This window comes from Poecilia reticulata, linkage group LG5 (genome assembly GCF_000633615.1).
Source record: "Poecilia reticulata strain Guanapo linkage group LG5, Guppy_female_1.0+MT, whole genome shotgun sequence".
NCBI lineage: Eukaryota > Metazoa > Chordata > Actinopteri > Cyprinodontiformes > Poeciliidae > Poecilia > Poecilia reticulata.
The window spans coordinates 10439975-10454275 of record NC_024335.1 but is presented as its reverse complement, the minus strand read 5'-3'; the positions used below and the strand labels follow the sequence as shown (position 1 = coordinate 10454275).

Genomic DNA, 14301 nt, shown 5'->3' with positions numbered 1-14301 from the left:
AAACTGTATTATTGATATTTTGTTATTATTTGTTACTGCTCCAGTCACAAATGGATCTGAAAAGTGAATAAAATGCAAATGAAACAAAAACTTACATCATGATTAGGTACTGAATGTCTCAAAATGGTGAGTAAGTAACATTTCACTCATGGGTCGCTGCGTTGCCCTTTTGCACCTTCCTAAAAGCTCGTCAGCCCTTCACTTCACTGAACCCCTGCTGCTCCCCTTCCTCCTCCTCCTCCTCCTCCTCCTCCAAACACACTACAACTTTCTCTGTCTGCCCTCCCTTTCTGTCTCCCTGTCTGCTCCCTCCTCTCAGCTCAAAACTATAAGAGTGAGACAGGAGCACACACACACACAGAAAGTCCACCCTGCTCACGTGCACAGACACACTCGCTGTACATACATCGAGTGGAGCAGATCTGAAATCTTTGCTCCTCTCGTCAGCCAAAGGAAAACACCTGCATGGGCAAGAAAGACTGATTTTTGCAAATCAAAGTATGGAAGCCAAGAGGAGGAGGTAGAAGGGACCAAAGTTTTATCAGTTTCTGAGGGAATCCTGGATTTCTCATGTTTGAGTTTTTGCCTTGGTCTTTTTTTTATTTTTTTCCGCTCTCTCATCTCTTGGTGACAGGAATGTCTCTTTGATTTTGGATTTCCAACAGGTGAAGGTTTCTATTTTTTGAGCAGTTTGTGTGAGAAGCAGAAAATATGTCAAGCGGACGGCTCAGTCACCTGCTGAGGGGAATCCTGCTGCTCCTTCCAGGTGAGTCCAGATTTACATTTTACTGCAAGGTTAAAGACGCAGAGAATTCATTTCTTTCCAGTCAAATACAAACTTTACGTTTATTAGATGCAAATCCTTACTGTTAATCCAACAGGCGCAGCTTTTCTCTCCGCAAACCAAAGAATTTCTTGTGTGAAAACAAAGATTGTCTCATTTGAGCAATCAGCTAAAATCTGTGGGATTATTGCGGCTCAGAAAACAGATGGCAGCGCAGTGTGACAGAGCAGATGAATTCATAATTGCAAGGAAGTCATTATGTAATTCACAACTGTGGATCACCCAGTTTAAAGCTAAAACCACAACTGATGCTGACATCAGTCTCATGAATGGCCAGCCTGTGTTCCCCTCTCTGTCACCGTGTGTGTCTTCAAAGCTCAGTGCGATCCGAGGCCACAGGAGGAGTTTTCTTGGCTGAGCCGTTCGGTGCGTTTAAACAATGGTTCCCTGGGAGCAGAGAAGTGTGGCCCTGGAACTAATGTTACCATTATGGTAATGGTTAGAAAAACAGGAGGCAGACATTTCCAACACCGCCGCAGGCTGCAGCCGATCACCCAGAGACGCAACGTTCCTGGTAACGTCAGGGAAAGTTAGTGTTACAGGCGGCTGGATGCAGACAGGAGGAAGCATCTGTCTGCTTCTAATCATCATTTAACAGCTCAGTGGTGCTCTGCTCCGCCATCTTTCACTGCTTCAGTGGCACACTGGTATCTGTGGCCTGTTTTCTTTGTCACAATTCAAGTTTAGCTGAGGAGACAGGCGAGGTTATGGTTGCTCGCTCTGAGCAGATCACTCTAACCAACCTGGATTGAAATTAATTTAATGGGTCACAGATGTCAGAGTGCCGGACCGTTTGATTTTTAACAGATGTAATGTTAATTCTGAGTAAACGCTGAAAAATAATCAATCCAAAGAAGGTGGTGTTGCAGATGCAAAGTTGAACAAGTTTTAAATATTTTTACTGAAAGAAAACTCCAGATTGTGTCTCCTTCTAGCTTGAACACAATGATCTCCAACAGTGAACCGTCAACTACATCCACAATATCAGGATTTACTCCGGTTCATTACGCACAAATTCTTTCAATTAACTTTGAGCAAAAACTCTGAGAAAACCGAAATGAGTGGATGTGTTGTCTTCAGACACAGAACTTTTGCCTGTTGTTTGATTCAAAGTTCACAAACTACAGAGCAACTCAACCAAGCAAACTCCCGTAGATCTCCTATCTAAATAAACAGGGCTGTCGGATTAAGGCGCTTACGCGGTGATGAAAAGACAACAGTAGTTGTCCTTGCTCTGCCCTGAGGACAGAGTGATGCTGCAGGTCTGCAGGGCCGCGATCATCTGTGGGGGTGGAGGCAGAAATAAGGAAGACGGCTGGGGAGGGGGGCTCAGGGTTAGAATAACAAAACGGACCCTGTGTTCTTTAAATCAACCTGACCTTCGCTTGACTGTAGCGACAATGGTGGCAGCAGGTACTGGTAAATTTCTCTCCTTACCTGTTGATGGGTAACTCACTAGTCAAAGAGTAAAGCAAATCAGTTTTTTTTTCTTTATATCAGTGCTTTTGTTTATGCAGTAATTAATGTTCATTTTACAATGTTGGTTTAAAATTCCTGCCTGTTAGATTAAACATTTAAGAGAAAATAACAGAGGAGACAAATTCATCTCCAAGCAGAGAAATCCTTCAAGTCGCAGTGAGGCTGCACCATATGGATAATTATTTACCCATTTGTGGACATAAAAACAAATAAAATCAGAAGTTGATTCAGAGAAAAAATAAATAAACTTGTTTCTTGGTGACATGTCTGTCTGAAATAAATTATCATCATCATTATCATCAAAATTATGCCATTGTTTCAGACATTTCAAGTCGCCAGAGAACTAGTTGTGGAATGTTTGTCTTGGAAACTCATATTTGTGACCCAAATAAGACGATTATTTTGTTTGGTTTGCTCTCACTCACAGTTAGATTTTGTTTAGTCGGCAAAATTATTTATTTAGGGCTGAGACGACATCATAGTTTAGTCTGAATTATATTTTTTCACAAGACGGTGTCAGTATGTGAGCAGTGCCACCAGAATGTTTAAACCCAGAAATGCTGAGATTAGTTACATCAACTTTTTACTTTTATTGGGACATTTGCATTAAGATAAAATAAAACTCTTAACAAAACCCTATATCACTGTAAGCCTCGTCTGTCACAGTTACAGTTGTTTTATATTTTGCTGTAATTTGTATTTTTTACAGCAAACTTTTTTTTTTGCCTCAAAAAAACTAAAAGATGAATTTTTATATGAATTAAATGTGAAATTATACTACTGCGTATATTTGTTACGCTGTTGTCCAGATTTTTATCCAGGGTAACAAACCTGACTTTACATGACATTTACATTTAAGTTATACTGAGGCAACCAAATGTTATTGAACACTCAAAACATAAGGCGTATCCATAAGGGAGCATTCTGTAAGAAATAGTGTTTACGTGTCTCAAAAAGGAGCATCTTCTCTCCCTTTACACTTCAGCACTAAACTCCATCAAAGCTGCAGCAGATGAATGATTACAGCCTTCGGACCGAACGCCCACTGGATTGGACATGATATTTCTGGGCTTAAACCAATAAAGGAAATGTAGGGATTTAATCATTTGAATGATTTTTGCAACTGATTAGTTTCTAATTGACCAATGACATTGGAGATCTAAATATGATATGTGAGATTCAGATCAGCTTTTTTCTGATACCAGAGGAGGAGCAAGTTTCTATTTTCCATCAAAAACATACATTTAAGTTCATGGTAGCCTAATAAAATTGCTCTCAGTATAATTTTAGAGATTTCCAGTGGTAGTATTTGTAGTTATTTTGAAAATATTTTTTATTGTTAAGTTGTAGGATTCTTTCAAAGCTGAATGTCCATCCCAATGGACACAAGGAGTTAGAATGCATGAGGCAATGCTTAATTATTTAATGTTACCATTCAAAGAAAGTATCTTATAGTTTATTTGTGGCTTCATAATTTATTTAGTTTATTTCATCTTTTATTTTTTGTGTTTTATGAGTATAAATTTTCTTGAACTGCTTGTAAAAAATGCATTTTCCTCTTTACTTCAATGCTGAATGGGGAGTAAAAAAATTGATGCTCAGTAGATAAAATTCAGATCTAAAGGAGTTAAAAAATGTCCAGGCTCCTATTTAAAGTAACACTTATATAGTTTACAGTAAAATGAGGTTTGAGTCATTTTCATTGATTCACATAAAAGTCAAGCAACGTTGCACTATGTTAGGCCAAATCTTCCACACTCAGCAACAAAGAAAATTATAATATAGCTAAAATAATTGTTGCTTATATTAGAAGAGTGAAAATCAATTGCTTTTCACTTGTTGTATCACTGGTACTAGTTTGATCATACATAATATACTGATGTTATTGCGTGTAAATTTGCTCAGGCTGCAAATTTCTAGAGATTATCTTCTGACGATGGATGGTTTTATTCTAAAGTAACTCAAGCTTCAATGTTTGGGAATTATAGACTCAGCAACACTCATGCAAGGTCTGCAGGACAGCTCAGAGGGTTCAGGAGCATAAAAGAGCAGCTGCGAGCTGTGAATAATGGGCAGCACTCAACAGAAATATGTGCATCTCTGGGCTACTGTAGCATTTAATTTTTCTGCTGAGGAAAAACGCACACATGCACCTCACTAATCTTGTCGATCCAGCGCCCTGAGACGTCTCACTCCTCTCACGTCCAGCCATTATCCTTCTAACTGACTTCATTCACCTCATCAACCACAGACAGACACCGAGAGACAGAAAGAAAAGAAACAAAGACGAGGGGGAAACAGGGGAGGAATCTGACATTCATCCAGGAGAAATGAGGCGTAAAATATTGTGGATTTTTCATCAGAGAGGAGGAGGAGGAGGAGGAGGAGGAGAGCCAACAGGGCCCAGTTGTTTCATGGACAGTTTGGAGGGTTCAGAAATGCAGCTTGGATGGGGGAATGGTTATGGTCATTTTTTTTTAGGAAAAACAAACATTCAAGTGAAAAATTAAGAGATCCAACAACAGCCTGAGAGTTTGGATCTTTAAGGGGCAGTAACATGTAAAATCAACTTTTTTTTAGATTTACATCATGTTATAATGTTATTCTTTCATCAAAAACTTACCTGGGGTGTTACCTTTATTCTTTCATGCATGTTTGAGAAATGCTTTCATCTGCATCACAACCATTCAACTGTCCAAAACCGAACCAAGCTTCCAAGCTTCTGGGTGTCCTAACTTTTCTTAAGTTAGAAAGAACATTTTGCACCATTAAATCATTTTTGTTTAATGAAAGAAAGAATTATCATTTTTGTTTTTTAAATGACTTAAATCAGAGAGAAATGAGAGAGAAATGATATGTGAACATTTATTTTTACATAACTGAATTTCCAATGGGAAATCCAACTCGTTTTTTTACCCAACAGAAGGCTTCATAATGGGGCAAATAAAGATGTCCCACTCTCTGAATGAAGCCTGAAGTGCACTCTCATGCCAAACACTTGATTCCACGCAGGTTTTAATTCCAAATTCCCTGGATCTGTTTCTTGTTTTCGGAGGATTGCACATAAAGCTTCGTGTTTGACCAGCAGAGAGGACGGCCGCGGCTGCCAAACCATAATCACAAATACAAACAAACAAACAGAGGGCCGCCCAAAGGATTTTTTTAAATATATATAAATGCTATCCTTTTACAGGGTACAGTAAATCAGTGTGTGTAGTGCATTTTAGCCAAACAGTGTGTGTGTGTGTGTGTGTGCGTGTGTGTGTGTGCGTTTATAGACCCTGAATGAATGCAGGAACTCAAAGACAGGTAGATTACCTTGGCCGGCCATCACTCAGACGAAATGCGGGCCGGAGGCAGCAGCAGTGTTGTTGATGACAGACTGACCGTCCAGACCACACACAGCTGCAGGCTGCAGCACTGACCCCTGCTGGGAGGCCTGAAGTATTACAGGAAGACGGCTTGGACTGGATTATTGTTTATTGGCAGAAGTTCAGGATCAGGAGTGTGTTGTCCAGCTGTTCACACTGAACTGACGTGAAGCATGGACTTGTGTTGGACTGGTGCTCCCTCCCACCGATCCCAATGTCACAAATAACTCTGGTTCTCATTTGCAAAACCAGCTAACAGCTTTGGTCATAATTAAAGTTGATTAATCTGTCTCAGGTTTACCTGGTCCACATGTTATATAGTCAATGCAGATGGATTTATAGCTGTTTGAGTGTGTTTACAGTATGGCTTTGTAATCAGCGTATAACACAAGAACAACATGTGCTGTATGATTGTGTGTTTTAAAAAAGAGGGGATTGTGGTTTTTACCACAAAGCTCTTGGAAAGCAGAATAGCACCACATAAATCAATTTAAATGGATATGAATACAATAAATATCCCCACCTAGCTAACAAGATGTTTTTTATTCTCAAATGCAAAAAAGTCATTCTTTCAGAATGTGTTCACATTAAATATTTTGCTTAGTATAAATTGAATAAATCCAAAATCAACACCACATAGGAGAAACACTGCTTGGATGAAATCACTCCATTACATTTTCATACAATTCAATTCAATGATACTTTATTGATCCAAAGGGAAATAAAATGTTGTAACTCATATTAATTCATCATTCTTCAAGGAGTTATTGTAGCTGGTGATGGTTGTGAGCAGGAGGAATCTCCTGTAGCAGTCTGTATTACAGCCAATTTGAAGACGCCTCTGACTGAAGACCCTCTGTCTTTCTATGAAGAGGATGGTTTGTGTCACTGTGGCTAATGATTTGCATTTATACGATTTTATTTGTGAAAACATACATTTTCTGTCCACAACTAAAAAAAACCACCAGCAATTCAACAACTGAAAACTGCAAAAATTAAATATTTGATCAAATAAATAAACATAATTACCAAGCTCTAAGCTGCATAAAATCAAGAACTTCACAATAAAATCCTATGATTTATATATGCAACATTATTTCAAATAATAAAGTTTTACATGGAGAAAATATCATCAGTTCAAATTTGATTATTAAAAATGTTTTACAGACTTTAAAATCAATAAAAAGTTAAATAGTTACATCATAATTCACTTAAAAAAACATGCTCATAACCTAAAAAGGTTAGGCAGCATTTTGACATGCTGACTATGTCTTTCACATTCTGACATTAGAATAATTTAATGATTAATTACTCCAGCTCCTCTCTATGGAAATGCTTTGTATTGACTGTCTTTTCTGAGTTATAAATCTTACTAAACACCTCTCTGACCACACTATTAAAATATATTCAAAACCTAATCATGCCCACTTATCTTCTTTATGTAAAATCCCAGATGCACCAGTTTGATTTTCACTTTTTACATCGGCTATGAGAGTAAAGATAAGTTAAATCTGCTTTCAGAAAATCAAGATCTGCTCTGTGACACGGAGGTGCGAACTGCATGAGTGGCACGTTTTAGAGCCCATGGCGGAAAAAGAACTCAGTGGCCCAAACTGAAGGGTAAATTTAATGATATCCCACCGCATGTGTAGGAAGCAAATCAAATCAAATAGTGCCTGAAGGGGATGGACATTATCATACTGGATGTACTAAGCCATCAGCTAACTTGTGGTTTGAATGGTCTTCTTTCTAGAAGATTCACCACAATGAGCAATTGAGTAAGATCTGCTTTTATGAGCACTTTATAAGTAAATGTACCCATATGTCGGGAAGAGATCGGAGGAAGGGAAGAAGCTGAATGACAAGTGACCTCAAGAAGCAATTAAAAAATGCTTTAAAAACACCCATGTGTCCGTATTCGAGGCTTTTTCTGAATGTGTGTGTGGGAGGCTAACTAGGCAGCACGTCGAATGCAGCCACCACAAAAAACAGACTGCAAGGAGGACTTACATGAAGCATTACATAATAATTGAACATGAATAGTCTCCTGGGTTCAACTGACCAGCTACGTTCATTAGTTATAACCACATGCAGCACAAGCAAACACATCACCTCATGCAAGAAATTACAAAGCTCCAAAACCGTGGATGCCAAAGATAGGCCATAATTTTTACAACAAATTGACAGGCTGCTGCATGGAGGACACATGGGCTTTCGGTTAAAACCTGGATCTGTGGTCCGTGACTGTTACAGCTTGAATAACTCAATATGTGAGTGTGAGTGTGTGTGTTTGCATGAATGCGTGTGTGTGTGTGTGTGTGTGTGTGTGTGTTCAGATCAGGTGGGCAGAGCCTGGAGAACAACTGTGCGGCACACATGTCTGCGGTTGTGGTCGGCATGTGGGAAGCAGCATTCCAAGAGTGAAAGGAACAAAAAAAATATCCTCCGTTTGACATTAACAAGGTTAATAAATGCCCATCAGTCAGCCCCCATCTTAGGCTTCTTCTAAAGAAAATTCAGCTGTGCATACTTTCCACTGTTTGCCTTAAGGTTTCTGTGCTTGACCAAAGAAAACCAAATTGATCTGTGGGACGTTGTGGCTTAAACCAAGACAAGTATCTGAAAAACAAAAACTAATTATATTGACTTAAATCATCTTTTTTTTAAGTAACTTGGTAGCAAGTTTAAAAATTTACATTCCAGCACAAATTTCTACTTCTCTTAGAAATTCTTTGCAGTTTCTTTTCATTTAAAAATAGAGCCGTACCTTTTGTCTGAAACCAGACGTCAGTACTCAGCTTTGCTCCGACATCAAGCAGGTTTTTATTCTGAAAATACTTCCAGTGACAGACAGGCTGCAGATGTGTGAGCGCCATAACTGTCGAGGAGTGAAAAAAGGCTTTTAGTTGAATACAGTGTCAGGTTTTAGGAAAGAAACATTCATCATCATAAGAATTTCTTTGTTACTTTAAATCATATCATCCACATGTGTTTGGCTCAGTCGGCCTGCTGTTTGTCTATTAAAAGACACAAATACAGAAAGCATGCAGTTCACACACATTTCCTACCACAGAACAAATCCAGATACAAAGAAATGTGTTGCAGCTGTGGAAAAGAAATGTTCACTGAAGCCAACATTTATATATGGCTTCTATAGTACCATATTGGCTCTCTTTGCATGAATAATGTATCAAAATTTACCAGCCCTGTAACAGTTTGCACTCAGCCAGACTCATGTTTAGGTGTAACTGGGAGAAATGTAAATATTTAGCTTCAATTTCAAATGATGGAGGTGGATAATCATCAGCCCACGTCGCAAATCAGCCTGGAATTTACCATGATGGAGCCTCAGTGTTTATTAAACAACTGTTGTTATTTACGAATTTTAATGACTGTCCGCTTCTTCTTCTCTGCAGCAGCAGCTGTAATTGTAGCTGGAGCAAGGAGTAAACTTTGGGAGGTGCCCACTGGTCACTTCACATCCTCTTCCAATCAAACCGAGAACCTCCCACTGGAACGCTGTCAAAGCCAGTGGACAGAGGACGGAGTAAAAGTCACAGCAGATATCCCTCCCAAACTGGATGGGACATGGGTGTCGACAAGGTATGGATGTTCATAAAGTTTTCACAGCACAAAACATCTCAGTAGAAATGTATTGAACACCCGTGTAACTCGTTGTCTTTTTTTTTTCTTATTCATTTTGTCCCAATTTGTCCTAATTTTGGACTGGTTTGAGTTTTGTTCTGACCGCTCTCGCCTCAAGCAAGAAAATCCTTGTTTTGTGTTAAGTTTTGTGTAGGAAGCGAGAAAAATGATTCGAAACGGAAAAACTGACATTGAAAGAGATGAAAAAAATCCTCAATTTGTACATAATTATTCTTAAATCTGGTCAGTCTCCTCTATTTTGAGCTCCTTTCAGAATTTGCTGTTTTAGGGCATCTTGTCACTTTAAATAAAATTAAGCCCTGCCGGCCACTCCCCCTAACTCAATCTTTTACACTCCCACGTGAAAATGTTTGCAAAAAGATGCACAATTATACAACCATAAAGCATTAGTAGAGCCTCTTTCACAAGCAACATGAGTGCAGCACTTCCTGGATGGTGAGTCAAAAACAAAACACTTGACTTTTCCAGCAGCTGTTGTACAGCGCAATGGTAAAACCAGCTGACCAAACGTTCCCTAGCTCTGGTTGGGTTGCTAGGCAACGGCTGAGGTTGCTCGGTAACGGTTACAGTGCAGTCCCTGTAACGGCTCATTTTAGAGACGCCAAAAAACAAAACTTGACTGGTTTTTTTAAGCATTTGGGCTGTTTTTTTTTTTTAGAAGCAGTTGAAAACCAGCTGGAAGTATAAAAAATGTGCAAAATGTGATCTCGTTTAATGCCTGAGACATTATGCTAAATGCTAAGTTATATGTTCAGCAATATATTATTATTTGTATACTTATTCTAGGTTTGTTTGTTTTGTTTTTTGCACGAATAACACTTTAATATATTTATGTGCATTTAGTCACACTTATTGTCAGTATTTTTTCTGTTTATTACGGTAGCCTAGCAACAACTTTTTGTTCCCAAATTCACTGTTGTGTCTTTGTGGAATGACAATAAAGTAGGTTTAAGTCTAGGAAGGTGGCTCTAACCTCTTAACAGACATGCAAAGGTTAAAATTAAATTGAAACATGAAAAATTACCCCTTAAGAAATGCTAAACATCAACATAAAGCTATTCTCTAAAGACTAACTTGATTTCTTCCATGTGTTTAGATGTGAAGTTCGGCCCGGTCCGGAGTTCCTCACCCGATCCTACACCTTTCACTCCAACCGTCACTTCCAGGCACTGCAGCACTACTACACTGAGAGCAGCTGTGAAGACCCGGCCTACTCCCTGATGATCAGAGGCAAGATCCGCCTGCTCCAGGCCTCCTGGATCACCCGTGGGGCCACCGAGGCACAGCACCACCTCAGCAAAGTGGGGATTGTGGTTCACAGCGTGGCAGCCAAGCACAGGCTGGCCTCCAGGCTGCCTCCAGCCTGCGTGAGCCTGAGCCTCAATGAAGCGGTGCCGGGAAAGCTGTATGAGCTGTACAACACCCGCGCAGGCAGGGCATGTCTGGCAGCCATGGGCTTCTCTGTGACGGAGATGGGTCTGGTACGCGTGGAAACGCAGCATCACAGCCATGGAGGGAAGGTTCAAGAGCTGTTTTTAGGGGATATTCACACAGACTGGGCCCAAAGAACCCAACACAGACCCTCAGGGTACCAGCAGCCTCTGCAGAACGCCATGGTGAGATTAATAAGGATCACTGATTGATGACTGCAAGACTGTCCAATGAGCAGATCAGCTGAAGTAGCACTAGTGCAGTACTAGATAACTTAACAAGTAACAACTCAAATGGCCAAAGATTTAGGTGCATTCACATCAGCCCTGTTTAGTCCGCTTTAATTACACTTCAGCTTGTTTGCCTAGAAAGTCCGGTTCCATGGAGGAGGTGTGAATGCACAATCAAACTGTGATGCAGACCAAAACCACAAACTCTAAAAGTTTGTGGTTTTAGAGTTTGATTTTGTTCGAATGCATTTGCAAGTGAACTGGAGACCACTTCAAAAGCAAGAAACAAACTGTAGTGCTGGGAATTCTGGGTAAATACAACCAAAACAAATGTGAGTCTAAGACTAGCGAGAGAAATGGTTTTCTCTCGCTCTCGTGGTTTTTTAACAAAGACGAAGGAGAAATCCTACAATCGCTAAAATCTGATGCTACTCCACTTTTGTTTACAATTTGTGAAAAAGGGCGTTGTGCTCAGTGTTTTCTTCAGAGGTTTTCATGTCGTTTCCTTCAGTAGTTCTTGGTGCAGCGCCACCACAGGTGAACGTGGGAAAAGGTTGCTTACAGGGTTTGGTTTGACAGTGATGAGATTTATGATTGAGAGACTATGTCAAAGTAAAGCTACATTAACTTTACTTTGGATGTTAAACTTGATTTCTGAATTGATTATGGATATTTTTACCTCCACTGTTTTAAAAAATAGGTTTTGTTTTAGTGCAAATGTAAACTTGAAACACATTTAATAGCCAACTCTCTTATTTATGTAGTTTATTGCATGTAGTCAGAAGTTTGTGTTTTAATTGCTGTCATCAGACAGAACAAGACGCTAATTTCTCTGAGGTTAAGCTAATTTTTATAAAAACAATTATTAAAATCATCAAAGCTTCTCACATGTCTCTGTCTTTTTACAGCATCACATCCATCCCTGCCCTGTGTGTGCCCTGGTGTACAGATCCTCAGAGCAGCGCCCCCCTGTGTTGCCCCGCGGTCCTGCGGTTTCTCTGTCTCTGGCAGGCCACTGGGTCAGCCTGCGCTGTGAAACCCGACCCAACGTTCTTTTCCTCACCCGAGACTTCACCTTTAACCCAAGCCAGCACGCCTGGGAAGGCATCTACCGTCACTACTTGGACTCCGCCTGCTCACAGCCCACGTTCACCCTGAGAGCCTGGGGGCACTACGCTCAGGGAAACCCCTCGTCCAAACTCTCAGGAGCCTCCGAGTTCGTCTTCAAGGTGACGCAGGTGAGAGTCACGGCCATGGACGAGTCCATTGCCAAGCTGCTGAACAGCACAAGACCGGGAAAGTGTGGACGAGCGGGAGACTGGAGGGTCGGTGTGGAGCAGGACTTGACCTCCACAAACGGATGTCCTATGCTGGGCATCAAGCTGCCGCATAAGGAGTACGAGCTCTTCAAGATGGAGCTGGATCACAGAAAACGCCCGCTGTTATTCACAGGGGAGAGACCGACTGACGGGTCCAGTCCAGATCGACCATTAAGGCGGCCCACCTCCTTTCAGGCTCCCATGGTACTTTGCAACGGGGGGGAGACACATCCCTCCTTCTCAACTTTTAATAGCAGGCAATTACAGTTAGCCAGTGGGACAGCAGGCCTGGAGAAACTGGTGTTACTGGTGTTTGGATCAGCACTGTGCAGCTGGCTTGTTTACTAGAGACGTTCTCACAAATCAAACCTGGTTCTCAGCTCAAGGAGGAGATGGATGTTTGGCAGCTGAAATCATCTCTTCCCTTTAAAGACTAGAACTGAAACAAGAATCAGGGGACGTTTAAAAAGCGCTGAAAGGTTTTTCACATCTTGAGCTCAGATGTCACCTCATGAGTAAAAGACTAACCTGTTCAACAAGACCCCATTCCAGAATGAATTTAAATAAGATGGGAACGTATCTTTGACAATATTTATCCAAAAGTGCCACAATCCATTAAATAAATGAATAATGAAAATAATTATTCCAGATTTCTAGTGCAAATATCTTAGTACGCTTGAAATAAGACAAAACTAACTTTCAAGTAGCTTTTCAGCAAGGCAAGACATAGGAGCTTGTTTAAAGACAATAATTCCTTAATATTGATGAAAAAGTATTAGTTGCATCGACAGATTATTTCACTTATAGCAAGACATTTTCCCCATGTCTTGTTATACAAAGGGATTGTAATAGAGCCACTGAATGCACTCAAATTCATTAGATGGCAGAAATGGTTTTTCTGGTTGTTTGGATAAATCAATGAGTTTCCATTAATCCTGAGCATAAATTTCAGATGTTGCATTTAAACTTTTTTGTTCGAAATATCTCAGCGAAAAGCAGAAATCATGGTTTTAACTGCAAATTTGATTTTCTGGACAAGACTGAAGAAAAAAATAACTAAGTAGAAGGCAAGAAGATTTATAGCTTTCATAGTGACTGATCTCTGTAATCATGTATATAATGGATTATTTGTGTATATATTTCAAGATTTAATGACACCCAGATATTGATTAAATTACATATTTATTAGTGGAGTATGGCACTTTTGGACCTCCATATATTTTGGCTTTGGTTTGGATTGTGCAGATGTTTTCCTCAGATGGCTCACCTGCATTTTTGAAAATCTAAGAATGTTTGAGGTGTGATAATTAAACAAAATACAAATACTGACATGAGCCAGTTCCACATTAAAATTTAAGAGGTGCATATTAGTTCAATTCACATTTACCAGGAGACACCATAACTAATTCATTTTGTACAGAACATTTTTATTCTTCATTGATAAAGACTAGATAACCACCGTCACTGATCCACAGACACTGTGGATTTAAATGTTATTTTATCTTGATGCCTTTCTACCAGCAAGGTAATCTAATCAAATGAGTATTTATTTTTACCATTTATTTTGTATATTTACACACAAAGAGAATTTTTTTTTTTACTAAAATGGTTCCCTTGTCATTTAATATTTTGTATGTCCATTAAAAAGGACTTTTAATAACACATGGGGTTTATTTGCTCTTTCAAACATGATCTCAAGGTTGTTTGTTCATGCAAGTTCCTCTCTTGAGAAAATCATCTGTTTCCATACAGACAATGACGGTTACGGTCTTTGCATCTGCCAATCACAGTCAGCAAAAATGAGTGGCACTCATGCACTGCAAAAACACAAAATCTTACCAAGCTTTTCTGTGCATTTTGTTATGCAAATATCTTAAAACACTTGAATTAAGTCGAAACTAACTTACAAGTAATTTTTCTGTAAGAGCAGAGCTTGTTTTAAGTGGATAATTCCTGAATAT

General features: G+C 39.6%; 1 protein-coding gene across 3 annotated transcripts; it reads left to right on the top strand.

Annotated features, from left to right (window-relative positions):
• The first annotated feature begins 341 nt into the window (after positions 1–341).
• On the top strand, positions 342–14002 carry apcdd1l (adenomatosis polyposis coli down-regulated 1-like). Of its 3 annotated transcripts, none has more exons than XM_008408917.2 (4): positions 342–766; positions 9114–9297; positions 10457–10976; positions 11930–14002. In XM_008408917.2, the coding sequence occupies exons 1-4, from the start codon at positions 712–714 to the stop codon at positions 12686–12688; spliced, it is 1518 nt and encodes a 505-aa protein (XP_008407139.1). In that variant the 5' UTR covers positions 342–711; the 3' UTR covers positions 12689–14002. The 3 variants fall into 3 exon arrangements, with proteins under 3 accessions (XP_008407139.1, XP_008407138.1, XP_008407140.1); XM_008408916.2 differs by having other exon boundaries at positions 343–766; positions 9111–9297; XM_008408918.2 differs by lacking the exons at positions 342–766; positions 9114–9297 and adding an exon at positions 10173–10353.
• Positions 14003–14301: the final 299 nt, after the last annotated feature.